General features: G+C 39.3%; 1 protein-coding gene and 1 long non-coding RNA gene across 9 annotated transcripts in view; both read left to right on the top strand.

Annotated features, from left to right (window-relative positions):
* Positions 1-24,877, top strand: part of MTUS1 (microtubule associated scaffold protein 1) — a 166,735-nt gene that overhangs the window by 114,089 nt on the left and 27,769 nt on the right. For 7 of the 8 annotated variants that reach the window (XM_072776164.1, XM_072776167.1, XM_072776165.1 and 4 more), the window contains 2 exons: positions 12,669-12,883; positions 22,123-22,189. In XM_072776164.1, the coding sequence (XP_072632265.1) occupies positions 12,669-12,883; positions 22,123-22,189 (282 nt within the window). Of the gene's footprint in view, positions 1-12,668; positions 12,884-20,822; positions 21,060-22,122; positions 22,190-24,877 lie in introns of those variants that run through there. The other variant, XM_072776170.1, reaches the window with a different exon arrangement.
* On the top strand, positions 290-4,198 carry LOC140604720 (uncharacterized). The gene is made up of 2 exons (XR_012007520.1): positions 290-3,606; positions 4,088-4,198. It is a non-coding gene; the product is annotated as an uncharacterized lncRNA (long non-coding RNA).

Below are 24,877 nucleotides of genomic sequence, written 5' to 3' on the forward strand. Positions count from 1 at the left end.
TTGTTATCAGAGTTTGACTAATTGTTGCTATTTTTAGGTACCTTTTGATTTTGGAATTTCTCTAAAAACACTTTTCAACATTAATTTGGCTGCAGTGAAATTTTTAGAGCCTGGGTGTACTTAGAAGTGATCTAGTTGGGCAGCCCAGGTGGCTCAGCGGTTTAGTGCTGCCTTCGGCCCAGGACGTGATCCTGGAGACCCGGGATCGAGTCCCACATTGAGCTCCTTGGATGGAGCCTGCTTCTCCCTCTGCCTGTGTCTCTGCCTCTCTCTCTCTCTCTCTCTCTCTTTCTCTCTCTCTCTGTGTGTGTCTCTCATGAATAAATAAAAAACCTTTTTTAAAAAAAGTGATCTAGTTTACCTTCTTTTACGCCAGGAAGTCAGAGGCCCAGAGAAGTGGATTAACGTGTTCAAGGGCACACAGTAGCAGACATGGGATGAAAACTGAGACCTCTGTTTAGAACTCTTGGCTTCTAGATTTTCCCGGCTCTGACTTTTGCTGTAATTCTGTTAGATCTGGTGAATAGTCATGATGAATAAGAGGGTTGTATTTTTTCCCCCTGCGTGAGAAGCATTTAAAAATTATGTAAAGAATGTAATTCTACTTAGCCCCTGTAAGAATCTTTTGTGAGCTTATCCTGTATTACATAACTTTAAGGTCAGAGAAATCTTGCAAGGAAATGGGTACTAAAGTCCCCACATGTATTCTTAGGGTCTATAAGCTGTAACTTGTGTTTGTATTCTTAATAAAGTGAATGCTGTTGGTTGTCAGAGTGGCAGTGGTGCTGACCTCGATTCCAGGAACCTGGGGTTGTAGCCTTGGTTCTGCTAGTAACCAAGTGAATGACCTTCATCACTTACACATACAGAGCTATAAAATAAAGGAATCAGATGAAATGATTTCTGAAGTCCCTTTAACCTCACATGCTATAAATTTTGCTGGCTATAGATTTAAAAAACCCTGGATGAATTACATCTGAAAATGCATCTTATCTAAATCTTATCTAATTCTCTCCTTATTGCCCAAACTCAGTTAATACTCAGGACACCATGTTTTTCATGGTGTCTCTTTATGACACCATGTTTTTCCTTTATCCTGTCATATAACATCAGTCATGGTGAATCCTTGTTTTTCCTCATTTAACCACAACTAATTGGTTGTAAGAACCTAAGACTCTGTCCTCTGAAATCTCTATTTGGTTTTACTCTGCCACTGCTCTGGTTGTCTTTTTTATTAGGTGGAAGCACTTGAAATTACTTTTCTTGTGAGTGAAAAATGGCCAAATATTGGCAGTTTCATATGTTTGGGTTATTTGAAGGATTTTGTATTTGATCTTTGCCACTAGCACCCCCCTCCCCCATTTCTCTAAGTGATTAATTTTTATTTTTATTTTTTTAAAAAAAGTAAGCTCTACACGTGACTCTTCATCTTAGGGTTATGAGTTCGAGCCTCATATTTGGTATAGAGATTACTTCAAGCAATTTTCTTAAGTTTTTATTTATTTTAAATAAGCTCTAAATCTTTAATAAACCAGCATGGGGCTTGAACTCAAGACCCTGAGATCAGGAGTTCCATGCTCTACTGACAGAGCCAGCCAGGCACCCACTTATGACTTCTTCCCAAATGTCTTTCACAATCTAGGATTAATTCATTCATTTCATAAGTAAATACTTATTTAGACATGGACTGTGTGCCAGGTTCAGTGCTAGATGCTGATAATCTAACCAGGACTGAGTCACACATGGCTCCTGCCTTCACACAGCACATAATTAAACAGAACATCAAGTGATTACAATAGAGCATAGACTAGATGCCCAGGCAGCTCCTAGCAGGTGAAGCTAACCTTATCCTGGCCTTCCAGAAAAAGTGCTAGTTAAGCTGAAATCTCAGCATACGTGGAGTTAGCCAGGAAACAGTGTTTGAGGCGAAAGCCTGGAGCTTAGGGAGAGGTTGGCTCCTTCAAGGAAACAAAAGAATTTTAATAGGTGTGAGCATAGAATATAGACAGAGGTGTTAGCAAGAAGGAAGTAATCACAGGGACCCAGGTAGACCAGGCCCTCTCATTGAACCTTTAGATAAGGAGCACCATCCAGTATGTTGTTATCGTGTGGCACCCATTCACAGAATGTGTTGTTGAATCCAGGATGTCATGGTGTCTGTAAATAGGGCCAAGAAAAGGAAGAGTGAATTTGTCAGAGTTCTGAGTGATCTTGCAGGAGGGCAAGCGTGGATGAAGATCTCTGCGTCAGGGAAGGTGCTAATCTTCTACGAAGTCTATAAGTGGTTTCAGTGACTTGCCAAAATGCTGGCAATAGTCTCTCTTGCTAAAATTGTCAGCTCTATTTCAGAATTTTGCTTCTGTATATTGGTTCTGATTTTATAATGAGTCTGTGGAAGGAAAAGAATCTTCTCAGTTGAAATCTTACTTACCACTGGTTTTATTAGAATTCAATTTTTCTTTGAACCTGGAGATACCTGTACTAGTTATTATAAAAAAAAAATGCCATTTTGAACCTCAAAGAGTTAATATATGTTTTTATTAAAGTGAAAGCAGTTTACTGCACTTAGAATTCATTTTGCTGAGCTAGTGATATTAAAAGCAGTTATTATAGGGGTTTCTGGGTGGTTTAATAAGGTTAAACATCCAACTCTTGATTTCAGCTGGGGTCATGATCTCAGGGTGGTGAGATCTAGCCCTGGGTCATCTTATGTGCTGGGTATGGAGCCTCCTTAAGATTCTCTCTCCTCTTCTCCAAAAAAAAAAAAAAAAAAAAAAAAAGGCAATTATCATAGCAAAGGGAAGGGGTGTAGTACATATATATTAAGAGGGGCAGAAATACTATTTTTTTATTTTTATCATTTTTTAAAGATTTTATCTATTCATGAGAGAAGCAGGGACATAGGCAGAGGGAGAAGCAGGCTCCATGCAGGGAGCCCAATGTGGGACTCAATCCTGGGTCTCCAGGGTCACGCCCTGGGCTGAAGGCAGTGCTAAACCACTGAGCCACCCAGGGATCCTGAAATATTATTTTTAGAGCGAGAAGAGGGGCAGGAGGAGGAGGAGGAGAGAGAATGTCAAGCAGACTCCCACTGAGCAGAGAGCTGAGGCGTGATCTGACCCTGAGATCATGACCTGAGCACTCACCACTGAGCTGCCTGGGAGTTTCAGAGGAGGGACAGAAGTCTACCTGATAGAACAAAATATTCTATTTACTTAAAGCCACACGAAAGAGAAACATTTTGACTAGATGGTAAGAGCAAGGTAGAATATGAATAAATCTGTTTATTAGAATGGAAGTCATTAAATTATGTTTGGCATTCATTTTTGAGACTGTCAAGAACAATTTTTAGCTGCGATTTAAGACAGCTTGACTAAGAAGTAGGTTATTTGTTTCACCTAACTTGTTTGTCTCAGCTAAAATGTTGTCCAGTGGCTCAGCAATGTATCAACATCTCTGCTTATTTTCTTAGCTTCCTCCTCGTGACCGTTGTCTCATGATCTCAGGATGCTGCTCTAGGCAGAAAAAAAGGTTGGAGGTGGTGCCAAATCACTAAAGCTTAATCTCATTGGCTAATTCTCAGTCACCTGGCTAGCGACCTGCAAGGTAGGCTAGGGAACTCAGTGACTCATCCAGTCTCTAGAGCATGCAGGTGTAAGAGGCATTAGAGCCTCAGTAGAGTACCTGACCCAGAGAGGGTTAAACCCTTAGTTCTCCAAAGCTGATATTGGCTGCTTATAAAAAAGGGGAGTATATCATTTAACAAGTCTGATCTTATAACAGACTTAATTTTTTTTTTGTTTTGTGACATGGATGGGTTTTGGTTATGGTTAGCTATTTTGTCATTATTTCAGTTAGACACTTTGAAGTCACTCTATTTGATTCTGATGTTAAGTGAAGTAGTTTTCAGTGATAAAATAATATGTTGAGAAAGAACGTCTCAACTCGACATACGGCTTTTATATATGTAAAACATGTTAACGAAAGGTTAATGTTTTTATTAGTACATTTGCGGTAGGTATTGCCAAGGTGACCCTAAATAAACTTGGATTTCTCTTGTGTTTCTCTCTCACATGGCAAAATGAAGGAGTCAATGAAGCCATTTTAGAAAGCTTCCATTAAAAACGCTATGTATTAGAACTTGTGTGTAAAAAGTTAAAAGATTCAGTCGTTTGTAGATTACAGAAGACATCAGAGGGACCAAATTCAAGAATAAAAGGTGAGAGATGTAGCCTTCCACCACTCCTTTGTTACTGTACTGTGAATCCACATTCTTCTTTTGGCTTCCTTGAAAGCAGGCTTGAAGATCTTGCTGGCCTTTTGCCACACTGGCCACTCACCGTTGTGCATGACATTATGCTAAAAACATTTGTCAGTGATCCATACTGAGCTCCTGTAGTTGGGGCAGTCTTAGAGCTACAGCTTTGGTATGATGCTAAAATGTACCCTTAGGCAGTTAGAGCGGTCTACTTAAGACAAGGATGTGTTAAATCAACTTTCACTCATAACAGGTTATATTTTGATAAATTTTTAGAAGTTAGATGTAACTCACAAGTTTCACATAGCTGAAGTCTTTTACTACTCTAAGTTGTGTTTTAATGTAGTAATCTGTTTTCTCACAAACGTGGAAACTACATCATACATTACAGTTTGGAGTTGAATTCAGGATGGGAAGAATAAGCAGTGTTTTTCACCAGGAACAGCTGGAGGAGTGTGGCAAGAAAATTTAGTAAATACGTAATTATAACAATTAGAATATTCTGATTGAGTTTTGGTTAACAGCAAATCATCCTATAAATAAAACAATACAGATTATAATACTTTGTGTTAGCTCTAAAGCATGTTTTAGAGCTAAAAACACGAATTTTAAATACACATTATTTATTATGTAAAAAGACATCAGATGTGGCTTTAAATGTTTCCAATGTTGAACATCATTTTTCTGTGGTTGTCTTAGGTGATATGTTGTTATTTTAGCACAAGAGAGTCCTCTTTATAAATACCATTTGTCTGGCTCTTGGGGGAAAATTAAGACTAATAAAGCTTTCTTTTGGGTGAGAGACTTGCCCTTTTTCCCTTTGTTCCCTGAGAACAAAGGGACCTGAGTTTGAGGTGCTTGTCTTTTCAATTTCTTTTCCTTAACTGGTTAGTATTTTTGAGAATAACCTTCTCTTTTTTCATTATTTGTGTCATAAAAATTTCTAGTGTTGGTTGTTTTAATTGGCTTTTTCATTTCAACTGTAAGACAGTGTGTACTGTAATACACATCTTTGACCCACTCTGGCACATTTGGGCACATTTTTCCCCCACATTCAGGTCTTATCGCTACATGTGCCTGGGCTCAGTCATGCAGTTTTCCTAGGGTCCCTATTTTGCAACATAGGATTGCAGGAACAGAGATACAGTGGTTATGGATGCTCTCTGTGGCTGCAGAGCACTGACCCACAGGGGATGGCCTCATTGGCACATCAGTGACCTCATGTCAGCTGGCTAGCTCAGCATGTAAAAGTCAGAGAAAAGAACGCATTTAAAAATTCCAAACTGGATACTCCCTCCTATTAGAACATGTATTTCCCAATAGTTCCCATTTAGTGCTTTGTTTCCATGGGCTATCCCAGGGTAAGCACCCATGACCCAATGCATAGGAAATGGACTGAAAGAACTTACATAGAGATAGGGGTCCCTTTAAAGGGTTTGGGAGTGCTGGGTCAGGTTAAGGCAGAAAGAAGGGAATTAGTTGTCTGTCCAAGCTGCTAGCAGAGACAGGACCCTCACCAGCCCATTAGTTCATTAGCTACATTTTGTTAACCCACACATAATAGTTTTCAGTGCAGATAGGTAGATACTAAGATAGCTGAACAGGAAGATATCAAAACTAAGGAAATATGATTCAGCCAAGATGCTGGGAGGGGGTCTTCATGCATCCCTGTATACCACCACCTCCTTCTTCCCCAGAAGACACCAGGACAGGTCCTCCTACCACCGCAAGGTTATCATGGTAGATTTCGAAAAAAAAAATATTTGGTGAACAAATGACTAGGTCAATAGGTATACAAAAAAACTAGGCAATGTTGGTTACTAAACAGTGTATAGTTTTGCATTTCATGGAAGCCAAGGCAAACTATTCTTTCAGGGCTTGTCTCTTACTTGACTTTAATATTTGGAAAGTCAGCATGTTCAATAAATGGCTTGTTTGACCTTAAGGTGAATGTGTCTTCAGGAGATAATAGGTTGGTCCACGTCTTAGTGGTTAAACTTTTCTCAAAAACCTTTTTGTCTTGTCATGGGGGTCTATATGCCTGAATGTTGGAAGCCTAAAAAGAGGGCCTATTTCTCTTTACCCTACTACTTTCTTCAAGACAGTGATAAATACATGCATTAGGCTAGTCTGAAATTTTATTAAATTGAAATTTTGGATTGAAAGGAGCAAAGATAGCAAACAGTGTTATCCAATTGGCTTTCAAGTAAGCACATGTCTTAAATTCACGACTTTTGTTTTCCTGATGGAGGTTTCAATTTCATTAGAGTCGGTACCAGGAAGATTGGATCACACACGATATTCTAACTATCTTGTTGATGGATATCCAGATCTGTGTAGAAGGTAACCTGCAACTTTAAGGGTTTCTAAGTTGATTCTTTGAAATCACATGTCCTGTTAATGGTAAAATAAACGATTTTACATTTTTAAATTCAGCTGCATTATAAAAATGGAAACATGTTAAAAAAGACACAAGGGCAAGTTTGGTTCATATTTTGATTTGCAATAAATCATGATTCCTATAGGATTTAAGCAAAACTGTTCTTTTAGTATTATGAAGTACCCTCTTTATGAGCATTAGGGCTTTGAGCATCGCTGGAGATTTTTGCATCATCTCTGATCTTCAATTGGGCCAGGAGTGAGGAGGGGGGAAAGATGCTCAAACTAGGTCATCAGCTACCATGTACGATTTTATCCTTTGGGAGTACTGTATATGGAGCAGAAGATTGAGGTCACAACTTGATTTTCCAGCTCTAGGTGGAGGGCAGTCTGTTTACAGTTTATTTGCTCTTAAGTTAAATTTTGAAGACATCTACTCTTAGAAGACTAATATATCAGTGTTTTCTTTCCTCCTTAAATGTAAATCTATTTTGAGTTGTCACATATAACAACAAAATCTGTATTATTTAGATTCCCATCTCTATTCCCCAAGGAAGAAACACAGACTATTTTTTTTTATGGCTAAGTGTTGATGATTAAAGGGCTCAGAATTCAGTTTAACCACCTTTAAAAAATACTTCTTAATTTTGAAAAGGTGATAGGTTTACCCAATGATTAAAGAGTATAAAAAAATATACTAGAACACCTTGTATCTGTCTGGTTCCTATTCTCTTTTCTGAAAAGGTAAACATTGTCAGTACTTGTATGTGTATTATGCAATAATTTTGTTAGGAATTTATAAGCAAAATAGAAAATGTACTCTTACATTTTCATTGTCTTTACACAACAGAGCTTATTATCTACATTGCTCTGTACTGTTTTCTCATTTACTGCAGAATCTGTCCTAGTTCTTCATTACAGTTGTGATATTTCACTATGTAAATGTACCATAAATTTGTTTAGCCAGTCCTCTACTTATGGACAGTTGGCTTGTTTCTTGATCTTGTCTTTGCAAACAAGTTTGCAGCATCAATCCTTCAGTTATGTCATTGCACTCCTGTGTAGGATTCACAATAAGATAAGTTCTTGCTGACCAGCTATGAAGTCAACAGTTGATGTTAGAATGTAGTAGAGAAGGCTTATCACAAAGCTTTTAAGTTCTTAAACATCAATATGAGTGTATAAAGTTATGCAGACCAACATGATCAGAAGTGTTTTAAATGTTTGAATGCAGTTCTTGGTGGGTAATGTTGAAAATGGCCTCATGATGCTCAGGTCTGACTATTTCATTACTACCAGAGGCAGACCAGTGTTGCATTCCAGGGGTTGCGTCTGAGGTCTTCGTGACTGGATAGGTAAGAGCTGATGCTGATACTAGGGGCTCCCTGACTCTCAAAATGCCAGTTCCCCAGCCATTAAGAAAGCCTGAAAGAAAAGGTGGCTATCATGTGAACAGCTGGCTTTTATTGAAGCACAGGTGTCATCGCTCCCCCCCTCCTATCCTTAGAGTTAACACCTTAGCACCAGAGCTGCAGGTGAAGCCGGAACCAGGCAAAGCACAAATGAAAAACAGCTAAGCACCAAGAGATGTGTGTCACTGGGGTGTAGTCAGACTTGGGCAATTGATGTTTTCCAGGCTGTACCTTAACAAAAACTACTCACGTTCATTCTAGAGTGATCTTAGCATTCCTAATACATTGTTGGGTCCGAGAGAATTTTCTACCCTTCCACAGAGTTTATGTGCCCTTGAAAACAGTTCACAGTCCCAAAATATTGGAGAATAGGACTTTTATAAGCACAGATGCCACTTTGTTATGAGAAGCTAAAGCAAACAAAATAATAAAGGAAATGTATAGTTGCCAGTCTCACTCATGGACTTAAGCCATCTGAATTCTCAGCAGCAAACTAGGGAACGGTTGATCCTGTTCCACTGACATATTGGAAAAAATTAAGAGTTTGTCTTGGGGAGTAGGGTGGGGTTGTGAAATGGGTGAATAAGGTCAAAAGGTGCAAACTTTCAGTTTTCAAATGAACAGGCCGTGAGTATGTAATATCCAGCATGGGACTAGAGTTGATAATATTCTATTGTATATTTGAAACTTGTTAAGAGAGTAAATATTTAAAGTTCTCATAAGAAAAAAAAAGTTGTAACTGTGTCTGATAAAATGTTAACTAGACTATTAGCATCATCATTTCCCAGTATATAGTGAATCATTACATTGCGCATCTGAAACTAATATAATGTTAAATGTCATTTATACCTCAAAAAATGGGGAGAAATTATATTTCAGATGGTAAAAGGGGGGCAATTAATTTAAAAAAGGAAAGAATGTGTCTTAGGAATTTGAAGCCACTATGGCTTAAGAAAACCTTTAATGGGGGATCCCTGGGTGGCTCAGCAGTTTAGCACCCGCCTTTGGTCCAGGGCGTGATCCTGGAGTCCCAGGATCGAGTCCCATATCGGGCTCCCTGCATGGAGCCTGCTTCTCCCTCTGCCTGGGTCTCTGTCTCTCTCTGTATCTCTCATGAATAAATAAATATAATCTTAAAAAAAAAAAAAAAAACCTTAACAAAATTGATCAAATTAAACAAGCTAGTAAAAACCATAATGGTTTCAGAGGCCCGGTATACAGTCGACAAATCCAACTTACGTTTTTTAAACACCTCAAAAACAGTATGGACAGATTCTTGGCATGATACAGATGTATTATTTTAAAATCTACTTTATGTACATTGAGAAACATAGCTAATCTTAAACCAGAGAAAAATAAAGCTATCATTCTTTTTTTAAAATAATATTAGAAATGGAATTAAGTGTTTAATAAGAAAAAAGATAAACAATATCAAGTGATTTATCCAAACAATATTACTAGCAAATACTTTAAGTAAATCGTAAGAACATACAGTGAGAGAAATTTAGTTTACGAAAAAACCAAACATGATATGTAGCTCTTGCCTAACTTTGGCATAAGAAATTTGAAGGAAGATATAAAATCTGGTGTTACAAAAGGAGTACCTGTATTTTGAACCTGAAGGTGGAAAAAGAATGTTCAATAAACTAATTTAAATGTATCTCCCTATGAAATAACTTACTAGAATATGACCAGTGAAATTCATCTGGAAGTCTCAGTAGGCAAGAATTTTAAAGAATGTTTTCTTCAAAAATGTTAATATAAAATATTTACATCTCAAATTTTATAAATAATTATAACCTAACATTTTTCAAACTCTGATGTTGTGTTAAATTAAAAAAATAATTAGCATAGAAATTCTAGAAAGAGAATCAAACATTGTTAAGGGATTCAAGAAATAATAAAGCAATCTATCAATAAATTAAAGAATATTTCAGTAAATATTGGTAGGACATAGCAATGATATTAGAAGAATGAATTTATATCAATAGGTTATGGGAAATTCTAGATTACCAAAGAGTTAAAGGCTATTTTTTGCTGTTTGTATACAATTATGTAAAACTGTAATAAAACACAGATGTTTATCTATATGTAGGTTTATTGAAGAGTATCCAAATAACAGGCTTGATATACTAAAATGACATTTTGTTACAATTATAGCATAAATAGTTATTTTTCGTTTTTTTTAATTTTGTTATTTATTTATTTATTTATTTATTTATTTATTTATTTATTTATTCATGATAGTCACAGAGAGAGAGAGAGAGGCAGAGACACAGGCAAAGGGAGAAGCAGGCTTCATGCACCGGGAGCCCGATGTGGGATTTGATCCCGGGTCTCCAGGATCGCGCCCTGGGCCAAAGGCAGGCGCCAAACCGCTGTGCCACCCAGGGATCCCCTAGTTTTATTTTTTAAATTAGTTTTTAAAGACTTTTATTTATTCATGAGAGACACAGAGAGAGGCAGAGACATAGGCAGAGGGAGAAGCAGGATCCCTGTGGGAAGCCTGATGTAGGACTTGATCCCAGGATCCCTGGATCATGACCTAAGCCAAAGGCAGACTCTCAACCACTGAGCCACCCAGGTGCCCCTATTTTTGGTTTTATAGGACATCTCCACCCTATCTCCACTTTCCAAGGTGGGTGGGAACAGTAGAGAATGCGAGGAAGCCTAGCTTCTGACTTTGAACCTGTCCTATGGATGCCATCCGTGCATGGACAACACCCTTCCCATCCTGGAACCTTGCTTTCCCTGTGGAGAGCTACTGAGTGGATGAAAGAGAGGAAAAGTGAGAACACTCAATGAGCAATAAAACACTATGTAATTATTATATGTTACATGAGAAATAGAACACCTAAGAACATTTTAGGAAATGATTTAAATAAAGGACTACTAATTTCAAGTACTTTGACAAACTGTAAAATATTTAGATTATTTTTCATTAATTAGTTCATTAATATGGGACCTTATAAAGTTCTCCCTTCAGGATTTTAATATTATGACTATGAACTAGGTCACTTTTCTTCATCTGCTTTGGAAGTGGTGGTTAGTGCTAAACAGCCGTTAATGATTACTGAGAAAGACTAATAGGCAAATACTTTCCCCTTCTCTTTAAGTATTTTTAAAACACAATAGATATTTTAGTCATCTTATAATCATGAGTTATCAAGTATTAACACAAATACGAATTCTTTAACCATAGAAAGTACCATAGAAAATGAGAGCCTCCCCCCATCTCCTATTTTAAAAAGAATATATTGAGTGTATTTTGTCACTGGTTCTTGGAGCATAAATACTGAGGATTGTTTATTTTCCTTCAAGAAATTACTATAGCTTTCCTCCTCTGAAGAATGTTTTTTAAAGAAATCTGATAGATTTCTCTCTTTTTTTTTAAAGATTTTATTTATTCATGAGAGAGAGAGAGACAGAGACAGAGAGAGAGACAGGCAGAGACACAGGGAGAGGGAAAAGCAGGCTCCATGTAGGGAGCCTGATGGTGGGACTCAATCCCGGGTCTCCAGGATCACGCCCTGGGCTGAGGGCAGGCACTAAACCACTAAGCCACCGGGGCTGCCCTCTGAAGAATTATAGAAAATAATTCCTGTCTATAAAATGTTCTTAGGTTTGCTACCACAGAATGTGAATATTGTAGGGAATGCCTCTGAGAACAAGGGAACATTTTTTTTCTCTCTCAGCTTCTTGTATCTTTTTTTCAGATTTAGTTTTGTTTTGATTACTTGGCCTACTTATTTCAAGAAGCTAAGGAGCTTGTTTTGTGTGTTCCGTTAAAAAAATTGTTTGATATTTAAAGTGACTGGGACATTTGGAATAGTTCCAACACTGAACAGTTGTTCATTTAAAGGAGACTAATTCCCAGGACACTGGGGCATAGAAAATGAATAATCAGCACAGCATCTTAGTTGGATTTGGAGTATTAGTATGAGCTTAAAAAAAATACATAGGCCCTTACTACTACTTGGAGAAGGGAAAAACAGTAAACGTTGTGTTTCATAGAAAACGGAAAAGTATAGTCAAGAGTATAAGTGCTTTTAGCACTTAAGGAGCAAAATGTGAGTAGATTTTTCAATATATGTAATGATTTACTAGAGATTAGGAAATGACTCATCAGCAGTATAAATCTTTGTAATAACCTGGCCATCAGCAGGAAAAGATGGGAAGATGTAGAAAATGTGTAGGAAGAGGGAGAGGCATTGAAAGGCCAATCACTTATGTTTTTCTTTCAGCATATGTGATCAGAATATAGTCAGGGAACTTGTCACAGGGTACTATACCAATTTACCTAGAAAATTAGAAATTATGATATGAATATTATTTTGCACATAATTTTCATGTTTTTGGATTGCTAAATCTAATTGTTTCATATACATAATTCTCTGCCCCACGTAAATCTTAAGTCGGAGCTAAAGACATTGTCTGTGTTTATAAGTTCCAAACATCTAGATAGTTGATTAATTCCTGTTCTGATCCATATGCTTTCCTTACGTAAACATAACTTAAATGTATTTCTGTGGTTTATCTAGTTGTTTTTGAACCCAGATGGTAGTGATTATAAAAATTAAAGTCACATATTTTCCTATGTATACTTATTCCCTTTACAGTTGAAAAGGGCAGGCAAAAGAATCCCAGAAGTTTGTGTATCCAGACACAGACATCTCCAGATGTGCTATCCTCTGAAAAAACACTTGAGTTGGCCCAGTATAAAACAAAATGTGAAAACCAAAGTGGATTTATCCTGCATCTCAAGCAGCTTCTTTCCTGTGGCAATATCAAGTTTGAAGCATTAACAGTTGTGATTCAGCACCTACTCTCTGAGGTAAGGATGTCTACCCTCTAAACAGTTTTTCTGATTGAGTTGAGGGGTGTAGGAGGGGGGCCAGTGTTCATGCTCTTGTCTTGTGAGTACTGTTCAGTTAATGAATGATAAGACCAGATATAATTCTTGCAATTATGCTTTGTCAACTCACTTGATACCTGAGTCATTCTCTAGAAATTTGGGATCGAAACATTTCTCCCTATTTTTTCTTTTCCAGAATCATTTAGACCAACAATGACATAAGGTAATTGTTACGTACATCTCCAGCCTATATTGGCATTATTTTACAGTTGTCTAACTGTATGTAGCTTTCCATATCACCTTTAATTTAATGCTTTGAAAAACGAGATTTATTATATTTGTGGGTCAAAGAACACTTCTGAAGTAACCCCCATTATGGGTCTGGGGACTCTTCAGAATTTCCATCTAATTCTGGTACAGTTTCTGGTACAACAAATGCAAAACAGGTTTTCTTTGCTTACTTATTCTTCTGTGACATTCTACAAGGATATTAGTTCAGAGACTGCTTAAAATTCATTGAGAAAACCAAGTTTCTGTGAACATATGCTACTGGCCTAGCAACAAAAACTACAAATATCTAAGGGGAAAAAAAAAAAAAAAACCACTGGGATGAGATTATACTTAAGCTCTTTAGATTTTATTTATTTATTTTTTAATAATAAATTTATTTTTTATTGGTGTTCAATTTGCCAACATACAGAATAACACCCAGTGCTCATCCCGTCAAGTGCCCCCCTAAGTGCCCGCCACCCAGTCACCCCCACCCCCCACCCTCCTCCCCTTCCACCACCCCTAGTTCATTTCCCAGAGTTAGGAATCTCTCATGTTCTGTCTCCCTTTCTGATATTTCCTACCCATTTCTTCTCCCTTCCCCTCTATTCCCTTTCACTATTATTTATATTCCCCAAATGAATGAGACCATATAATGTTTGTCCTTCTCCGATTGACTTATTTCACTCAGCATATTAGAGAGAGTGTGTGCACTTGAGCTGGGGGAGGGGCAGAGGGAAAGAACCTCAAGCAGACTCCCTGCTGAGTTTAGAGCCCAACCCAGGGCTTGATCTCATAACCCTAAGATTGTACCTGAGCCAAAATCAAGAGTGACATGCTTAACCGACTGAGCTACCAAGGCTCCCTCCCCTCTTTTGATATTTTTCAATCACAGTTTAAAAAGAGGCATATTACATAACATCTCAAGAAGAAAACTGTCCAATTTGCTTGTTCTGTAGTTCAGTTCAACAAATCTATGTTCATTTCCTGCAGAGGCTACTATGATATGGTTGCTGGTCTGGGGCAGGAGAGCCAGGCACTTGCTCTGTGCCTTTGCAAGTTACCAAGCTAATAGATAGTAAGATCGGTATTTGATGAACATTTTACAGCTTTGTCCAAAAATATTTTTTTGAGAAGGAGTTGTAAACATTTACCTAGTTTTTAAATTATAGTAGTATATAGTCTTTCTGTTTCTCTTTAATATGTAAGGAAGGAATTGGAAAGCTGGTTTATATAACCAAGTAAGCTAAATTGGAAACCATGTAATAGCAAATGTAGGAAATAATTTGTCTATTTTCTAATAAACCAATTACTTTGTTTTTACTATATCTAGCCCAATCAATCCCATGTTCAATGCTCGCTTCGGCAGCACATATACTAAAATTGGAACGATCCCATGTTCAACCCCTTTCTCTCCTTTCCCTCTCACATGAGATGAGTCACCAAGTGCTGTGAGCCCTCATTCCCACAGTGTGGCTCTCCTTCATCCCCTCTTTTCCATTCATACTGATGCCAACCTTGTTCAGACTCTGGATAACTGTCCACTAGATTATGATAACTTCTTAGTCTTTAGACCTGCATTCTTTTCACTATAATCTACCCCAAGTACTGCTAACAGATTTATCTTTCCAAAGCATTCCACTCTACTGATTAAAACCTTCAGTGGTTCTCCATTGTCTACAGCTGACCTGTCCAATATGGAAGCTACTAGCTTTATGAAGCTACCAAGCACTTGAAGTGCAATGAGGCTGAATTAAGATATGCAGATAGGCGTTAAAATACACATGGATTTCAAAGACTGTAGATAAGAGGTGATGTAGGATTCCTTGTGAATAACTTTTCTGTTGACTATATGTTGAAATGGTGAGATGTTGGATATTCTGGGTTAAATAAAATATATAAAATTTAATCTTTTAAACTTTTAAGAAATGTAGCTAGTGGAAATTAAGGTTATATACATGGCTCACATTAGATTTCCTCTGGATGACTCTGGGGTATAACTTGGAATGTAAGTTTCTAATTTGGCACAAGCTGCCCTTGTTAGCCTCACCTCACTGCCTGTCTGCTCCTGCAGTATGATTAGTGAGGTAGAGGAGAAGCAAGAGGAATCTAATATTATTGAATATTTACTAAGTTTTTTTAGGGGGTGTGGGAGGCTATTGGTACTTTTATTTTTGTGTTTTGTTTTGTTTTTAAATGTATTTTATTTAAATTAAATTTGCCAATATAACACCCAGTGCTCATCTTATCATGTACCTTCCTTAGGATATTTATTTACTACATCATAGACATTCTTATTAAGTCTTGTCCAAAAACATAAGTTGGAATTTACTAGGAAGAAAATGGAGATGTAGAGCTGTTAAGTAACTTGACTATCAGCAGACAGCTGGTTAGAGGAAGACCAGTACTTGAACTTGGGTCTAGGATACAAGAAACTCAAAATTGCCTATGAACTTCCTGTACATTTTCATTTTAAAAAAAAGATTTTATTTATTCACGAGAGACACACAGGCAGAGACATAGGCAGAGGGAGAAGCCGACTCCCTGCAAGGAGCCTGATGTGAGACTCGATCCCAGTATCACGTCCTGAGCTGAAGACAGATGCTCAATGGCTGAGCCAGCCAGGTGTCCTACTTCCTGGATGTTTTTATCCTTTGTTCATATTCCATTGCTGGGCTATTGCCCTTCTCCCTAATACCTACATATTCAGTGGCATCGCATCACTACCTATGTTTAATTTACATGAATTTATTATACAAACAAGTAGAAAATGCAAATTAAATAGATCAGGCAAGGAAAGGCCTCTCAGTGAGGAAAGGCCCAGAAGTGAATGTGAGATGAAAGGTGTCTGCTCTTCCTTTGGTTCCTAAATCCCTCACATGGCATGAACCTTCCACAATCCATGTAATCCCAGTGTTTCAAAATACTTTTTCCCCCTATACAACCTGGCCCCCAAATACAAACCAAACACTTTATCAGATACTCAGTTAGAGAAGGAGTAGATCAAACACTAGAAGAAAAACCTCGCTTGGTTGGACATACTGAGAGATGTTTTGTCAGTCCACAACAGGGCAAACTCTTTTTTTTTTTAATTTTTTTTAAATTTATTTATGATAGGCACACAGTGAGAGAGAGAGAGAGAGGCAGAGACATAGGCAGAGGGAGAAGCAGGCTCCATGTACCGGGAGCCCGACGTGGGACTCGATCCCGGGTCTCCAGGATCGCGCCCTGGGCCAAAGGCAGGCGCTAAACCGCTGTGCCACCCAGGGATCCCCAACAGGGCAAACTCTTAATGAGTTTCTGGGAGACTTTAACTGTATGTGAATTTCATCTTGCATCTGATTTAGGTTTTAATGCCCACATAATTGTAACTCCACTCCATTTCTTAAAATCAAAAACTCTCTTTTAGGGGTACCTGGGTGCCTTGTTGAGCGTCTGGCTCTTGGTTTCGGCTCAGTTTTGATCTTACGGCCATGGATGCATCTGACTCCAGGCTTAGCAGAGTCTGCTTGAGGATTCTCTCCCTCTGCCCCTCCCCTCACTTGCACACATGAATGCACGTGCACACTCTCTCACAGTCTGTCTCTTATTCTCTCTCTAAAACAAGTCTTCAAAACAAAATAAAACAAAAAACCTCCCTATTTCCTGGTCCTTCTATTTCTCTATTCCGTTCACCTTCTGGATGCTAGGAGCACTTATATTTCTCTGTTGCTCTCTACTATATATTACAGATAGCCATCTGTAATCATTTTGCTTAAGACCAGAAGCTCACTGAGAGCAGGATCTGTGTCTAGTTCTTTCTTAGGAAACCAACCCAGCATCTATGGTAGGGCTTTATACATAACAGATGTGCAGTGTATGCCTGCATGAACAAATGAATGGACAGGGTGAACTCCCAGATGTGAGATGAACATGTAAAGTCTTTATGTAAATGTTCTTTGCTCTTTATAACCAATCGACAAATATTTACTGATTGCCTAATATGTACAGGGCACTATTATAAAACAGTTAGAAAGGAAAGACATAACCAGGGGAAAAGTTAAGTAATTCTGCAGAACAATTTTCCTCTTAACCCTTTGATTCTCTCATACCCATTATAGAAGTGATTGATTGATGTATAGACAAGATGTAGATTGTAGATGTAGACTGATCTATATATACATATGTATCTTATTGTTTTTCTAAATGGTTTTAGAACATTAGAGTATGGGTAAAGATTGATTATAGGGAATCCTAGAACCAAGACTTATCTTTTTGTTGCAAGTCTGTTTAACAACTATAACTTTCCACTTTTGTGGCAGACATAATTCATTACATAGAAGTTCTTTTTTTAAGATTTTATTTATTTATTCATGAGAGACAGAGAGAGAGAGGCAGAGACACAGGCAGAGGGAGAAGCAGGCTCCATGCAGGGAGCCCAATGCGGGACTTGATCCCGGGACTCCAGGATCACGCCCTGGGCCGAAGGCAGGCACTAAACCACTGAACCATCCAGGGATTCCCATTACGTAGAAGTTCTGATAAGTATCTCATCAATCTGGAAACTAATACCATGCTTTCTGTCTCCCAGAGTACTCACTATTGCTAGTTTTAATTTGTTCCCATTCTTGGTTTATCCTTGCATAGTTGTGCAGTGTTCTGTACAAACAGCCAAAGTGAAATCCAACGTAAAGTAGCAGCCAAATAAGGTGAATTTGGAGTGACACTGTTTACTATAAGTAAAAATATCTCAGAACAACAACAACAAAAGAGTGGATATAATTCATTGTGTGAGTGGCAGGAAGGAGAGGTCAGAGATAGCACACATCTGAGCCATCTGACGTGACTCTTTTCTGCAAAATCCCCTGTGCTGTTGATGCTTTTCAATAGCCAACAAATTCAGGCCCACTGATGGGACAGCAGCCAGAGATTAAGTGCCTGTGTCCCAGGGCCTCCTAATTAAATTATGGTGAATCCATTTTTTCCTTGGAGCACTTAATATATTTAATGCATGCGTACGAAAGCATATTTCTATCCAGATTCCCACCTCCCTCTTTTTTGCACGTTGTGTGGAATTCTGTAGGTTAAAATACAAAGAGGATTAAAAAAAATTATTATCTAGACTATAAAGAGTTTATTATCTAAGGCAGAAACACTGATATAGGAGCAGCTGAATAAAAAGAAATAGGCAATCAGTACCTAAGTGACAAAATGTGTTTTTATCATCTACAACTGAAGGGTAGGTATCTTAAAGGGCAAGCTCCCAAAGAGAGGCAGAAGCTGACACTTACTATGGTGTGGGCACTGCAGGTGGCATTTCACATAGGATCATATATAAAGCCCTTGGTTTTTCCATTATTCTGTACTGCTTCCCCCCAGATGAGGTCATCTGCCTTGAGTGATGACTGAAGAATTGAGTATGGACATTTTAGTTCTATCTAGGTCTCAAGCTTCTTTTTTTAAATTAAAAAAAAAAAACACTCATTTATTGATGTGAGAGGCAGAGAACTAGCAGAGGGGGAGATGGAGAAGTAGACTCCTCACTGAGCAGGGAGCCCAACAGAGTACTGGATCTCAGGACCCTTAACTGACTGAGCCACCCAGGCACCCCCATCCCAAGCTTCTTGAAGGTGAGAACCAGATCTTAAATTTCCTCCATGTTTTCCCTAGCATTTGGAATGGTCCTTGATTAATTGGTACAGAGTAATAACTTGCCAATCAATTCAGAAAGATAAATGTCTTATCTAGGCTTTGGGGGGAAGGAGATGGTGACTATGGTTGACATGGAGTATTCCCTGAAAGTTTATATAACAGGTCAGATAAAGACCATGCATCCAAGATTGTGGAGATAGGACACGCATGGCAAGCATGACTTGACCAAAACAGGAAGGGATGTGAGTCTAAACAGGTAGTGGAACACTGAGGTTCATGGAACTAGGGTAAAGTTTCTTTTTCGTGTACTCCATGGAATACTCTTTGTGAGGAAGGGCATTTATGTGTACAAAGAATATGGGACATTGATCTAGCAGCCCTCTGCAGGGTCGTGGGAAAGGTTGCTTTCACTAGTACAGGAATGAATGGTGGAGGTAGCAGTAATAGAAAAAGTGTGATAGATTCATGACACCTTAGGAAGACGTGACTGAGTTTGGAACAACCCATTTAGACAAGAGACAGAGATGACCTCCCGGCTTTCCTGCCACCATGTACTCAGATTGACAGAGCTTGGGAGAGAGACATCAGTGGCTTCTGGGCTTTAGTACAGGAAGGGTGAGCACAGTAGAGCTGGGGGGAAATGTTCATGTGGATTGAAATTCCTTGTCCCCAGAAATCTCTTTAATAAGCCAAGAGATCACATGGTATGTATTTGGGCTAAGATGTAAGCATTTTCACAAAATTACTCCTGGAAATGATATACCAACTTAATTTTCCAGTCCTCACTTTTCACATTTCTGGAAGTTTGAAAAGTAATTTAGCTTCTTGCAGCTTTGCCTTCTACTAGAAAATTAACTCTCGTTGGGAAGGGAATTTTAAGCAAGTTTCTTAATGTGTTGCAGGATTGTTTATGGGTATTATACTGTCTTTTAGTTTTCTTGACACTGAGTGACAAAACTTGCTTATATTTACTTGACCTAGATTACTAAGCAAACAAAATTAAGGCTTAAGTTTATGAGATCAGGAGAAACGTGTATTGTATGCATTTTTCTATACTTTTCTTCCAATTTTATCCAGCTTGATTTTCCTCAGTTTAATTTCTACATTAGAAAACTCCTGACTTGTTCATTTTTAAAAAACTGGGACTCACTGATTTGGGATTTCAGAACCATGTAATACTTCACTTTAAAGATCATGGGATCCCTGGGTGGCGCAGTGGTTTAGCGCCTGCCTTTGGCCCAGGGCGCGATGCTGGAGACCCAGGATCGAATCCCACGTCAGGCTCCCGGTGCATGGAGCCTGCTTCTCCCTCTGCCTGTGTCTCTGCCTCTCTCTCTCTCTGTGACTATCATAAATAAATAAAAAAAATAAAAATAAAAAAAAAATAAATAAAGATCAAGCATCTAGAATCCCAAGAATGGCAAAATGGACTCATGAAGAAGTGTTCCTTAAATCTCATCACTGTTAATTATCCGTAAGACAGCGTTGGTGACTGTTTGTTAACCTCCTTAGGTCTTTAGTAAGAGACCATCACAAAGTAAAAGCTTTAGAAGGTTATCTGATCCCCAACTCTCAAATCAGCATTTCACACTTTACCTTTATAGACACCAGCGGACCATGTTCTAAAGCATCCTGATTAAATTTCGTGGCAAACACCATGCGCTGCATCCTAATGTCATTTTCAATTGTAAGTCACAAAACACACACTTGGATTGCTCTTCACCTAGTTCATAGGCTCCTCTCGTCCACAGGTTTTGGAGAACAAGTTTTTCTTTTCTCCTAGTAAGTGTGATAATCTAACGTCCTCAATTAAAGAGGAGACTAAAAAGGCTCACAAATCTAAAAATAACTCCATCATCCAGGCAGAGGAGGTCAGTTTTTCTTTCCACTGTACCAGCTGATATTTAAGTAAGTGGCCATCGATCAGTCTAATGTCTGGCTCTCGTTTTTCATAAATGAAGGGCTGTGGCTTTAAGTAATCGCAGGCTGCTCGTGCCAAAGGCAGAGGCTGCAGAATCAGCTTCTGCCAGGAGAGAGGCATACGGTAACCTGCAGGACGGGAAGGAAGGTTCCCGAGGACCAATGGCGCTCCTCCTGGTAGAGCTTTGAATGTAGGCAGACCGACCAGTGGGTGGTGTGGCCACCTGTGCACTTCTTGGACAGTGCGGGGGGTGGGGGCAGTTGGAGACAGAAGCTGGAAATGGGCTGCTCCAGCAGCAAAATGTGCCTCTATGCTCCATGTGCAGCAACAAGGGTAATTAGTATTTGCTTATAGTGCTTTTCTGGAAGAATGTCAGAGACGGAGGCAGAGGTTGTCTGGAATTAGGGGGGGAATGCTTTGAATGACAAGCAACTTTTGCCCGCAAAAGACTTGGGTCTCATGATCTCTGCAATAGTGTGATCAAGATGCGGCGGGAGCTCCGTCTTGGGTGATCTAGTAAGGGCATTTTCAAAGAGCTTTGAATCCTGCTTTTTTTCTCAGTCATGCCCTGATGGTAGGGAATCTACCTTTTAAGAAACTGTATCTATTGCTATACGTGTGTGTGTGTGTGTGTGTGTGTGTGTGTGTGTGTGTGTGTGTGTGAGAGAGAGAGAGAGAGAGAGAGAGAGAGAGAGAGATTGCTTTGAGTTGTGGTAACTTGGAAATTGTTCTTTTTTTGCAGGATAAATAGCTTTTTCTGATACTGAAACAGTTGCCTGATTTTCTTTGATTTGTTTCTCTAACATCTCCTTACAATCATAGCTGATCCCAAATATAATAATCCTTAGAAAAATAATGTGGAACGGGGTAAAATTAGTTTAATTTTGCCTTTTTTTTTAAAGGGTCCTTTTTTGCTGTAGCTTAACCACAAACTTCTATCTTCTTTTTAGAAGGATTGACCTTATAATGAAACTTTTTTATTTGCAAATACAGGACAAAGTGCATATAAGTGCATATGTTTAGAACATTAAATATTTATCTTAAACTGATTAGTGCTTTATTGCCCTTGGAGGAGGAGAATGCATTAAGACTTAAGTATGCATTTGCTGAAAGGTTCTGCGAATCAGCAATGAAGCATGGCTCAAAGTAAATATTTTTAAAAGTGCCTCAAACGAAAGTTTCATGGGGACCTGAGAAAATAAAGATTTTTTGAAACATGAATTTCCTTAACAACTAAGGGACATCTGTGTTTTTTTACAACACAAACTGTTAGCCTAAATGATTCATATCTTGGCTTCTCCGTTCTGAGTCTCATTTTCCTGGTGATAACAAATGTGTGCCTTACTGAAAGGGACCCTCTTGAAAACATTAGTAACTTGATGTGTGTTTTCTGCAGCGGGAGGAAGCACTGAAACAACACAAAACCCTATCTCAAGAACTTGTTAACCTTCGAGGAGAGCTAGGTAAGAGCCTTTTTTTTTTTTTTTTCTGCCTAAGTTTTATAAGATGAGGGGACGAATGGAAAATTTGGTTTTCCTCTCTGCATTGTGGCTGGAGTTGCATGCTGGCAGTTGTTAGCTGTCCCACTCTGGTATCTGTGCAAACACTTAATATCAACATTTCTTTTGAATCTTGGCAGCTTGACCTCAAGTTCACAGAATTCCTGGCACTCATCTGACTAAGCCTAGCAGAGCTTCTGATGACCAAAACATGGCTCTTCCTGAAGGCAGGGACAGAGTGATTTTTGTGATTGTGTGGGTTCCTGTTAGATAATCCCATCATATTTTTTTCTGAACCTCTGTCCATATAGAAGGATGGTGAGAAAATGCCTTCTCTGATTATGGCACTCACATTATACTTGCTCAGGGCACTTTGCTAGGAGTGAGTATATAGAAAAAAAGGATGCAATGCATCCAGGGTTGCCTGTCTAAAGAAGGCCTATTCTGTGCTAATGTCACAATATGAACAGCGCTGGTGGTGAATAAGGACCCAAGTAGGGGCACTGGTAGGCTTGTGCCTCTGATGTCTGTGGCACTCATCACCCATTGCTGCTCTTCCCAGGCTGAGCTCCATTTGAGTTCTGGTCTCTCCTGGAGGGGTCTTCAGGGCTCATGCAACAGATTCAGGACTGCCTTTTCCTACCTCAGCTGCTGTGCTGGAGTGAGCCAGCTGTCTTGGGATTCCCCTGTCTGCCACGGGCACCTCAGCCCTACAGAATCAGCTTCCTGCATTAGCCTCAGCCAGGTCTGGAGTTGTTCATTAAAAGGCTGGGTTCCTTGCCCTTTGCAATTTCTATGTATGCTGGCAGCTTCCTCTTAACGTGTGAGTAGCGATGTGTATAAATAATGCAAAAGCAACAGCCAGAGATGAAAATTGTGTTTGTCCAGTTCTAAAAGAAGCTCTGCTCACTTTTCTTTGGACGAGACTAGAATTTCAGCACTGTAGATGTAATTTGCTGGACTTGAAGTTTTGAGGTCTTTCTGCCCCTGCAGCACTCCACCCTCACCAAGGCAAAGATCAGATAGCCATGAACGTGGGCCCAAGGCCTGTCCCTGTTCCTCATCCCTCTTCACCTTCCAACAGGAGGCAGCCCTGAACTCCTAGCTAACCCTCCAGGTTCTTAATACCTAGCTGGGGCTTCATTTTCTCCTGACCTTATTTTAGGCTATGGAAATGAAGAACTCTTTATAGAAAAGTAATTTTAATACAAATGAAACTTCGGGACCCCAAAGACTTGTGAGTTCTAGGGGATACAGTTCAAGGAAACCACAGCTGAGAAACAGCCTCCTGGCTGTAGTGGTCAAGGCTTTCTGCCATGTTACTTAACTTGATTACCCAGATGAGCAACTTAATTTGCTTTTGTCTGTGCCTTAAATAACGTAATGGATATAGAGTGAGCAGGTCAGGAAAGAGGCCTTTTTGTGTATGTGTTTCAGAGTTCATTATGGCCCAGTGGAGGTGGAGATGAGCCTACCTGATGGTTCACATTTCAGCCTCTCCCCAGAATGAGGCAGAAACGCCAGCAGAACACTGTTCTCATTCATGCTGCTTGAATGGGGGATCCTCTTCTTACCTTTTAGTGGACAGCTCAATTAAATGATTTGAATTGGGACCCAGGTCCTTAGCACCTCCAGTTGGTCACATAGCCTGACAGGAAGTAGCCATCAGTTTGTACCTCATCTGTGATAAGGAGAGTGTGCCCTGGAGTATCCAGATGCAGTGGGTGGCCTATGCCTATTGTTCAGTCACCCAGGTGGGAGCTGGGTGACTCCAGGAGTAGAGGACTCTTGTCAGGGTGATGAGTGAGACAACAGTGGGAATGTCTGTCAGTGGAAAGGACAAGGGGGAATGTGACCATGCTCCAGGGTCATGAGGTAGAACTGCTGAAGGAACTACGAAAAGCATTTTGGGAATGGTTTCAGTCCTGTGAGGGGAGAGAAGAGAAGCCTTTATGTAGTTCTTCTGATGAAACCATCCAGGACAGATACTCGGAAAGCTGCCGGTGGGATTGTGTGTAGCATCAGCTGAAATGGAAGACTATAGGTTACAGAGCAAAGTTGGAAATGCAGTTTTATAATTTGAGGCAGTAGTTTATTTTTTTTTTGTAAGATTTTTTTTAAATTTTTTATTTATTTATTTATTTATGATAGTCACACAGAGAGAGAGAGGCAGAGACATAGGCAGAGGGAGAAGCAGGCTCCATGCACCGGGAGCCCGATGTGGGATTTGATCCCGGGTCTCCAGGATCGCACCCTGGGCCAAAGGCAGGCGCCAAACCGCTGTGCCACCCAGGGATCCTGAGGCAGTAGTTTAAAGTGGTTAGACTGTGTGGCCACACTGTCTAGGTCCAAAGCTTCAGTGGCTGAGTGACATAGAGCAAGTGACATTACAGGTCCTGAGTCCCAATTTCATTCTCCATCAAATGGCACTAAAAATTATCTGCTCAGGGGTGTTCATGAGGAAGTAACTCACTGTAAAGTGCCTGGCACCGAGTGTTACCTACTAGTAAACAGTAGGTATTAACGTGTGTGCAGTTTACAGCTGTGTAGCAATTGCCCACATTTGCTATTTTGTGGGCAGTGACTACTGCAGTAAGGAATTGAAATTAGACCAAGTATTATTAGAAATCCCTTGAGTTGGGTTGGGTTTTG

Source organism: Canis lupus, chromosome 15, assembly GCF_048164855.1.
Source record: "Canis lupus baileyi chromosome 15, mCanLup2.hap1, whole genome shotgun sequence".
Classification (NCBI taxonomy): Eukaryota; Metazoa; Chordata; class Mammalia; order Carnivora; family Canidae; genus Canis; species Canis lupus.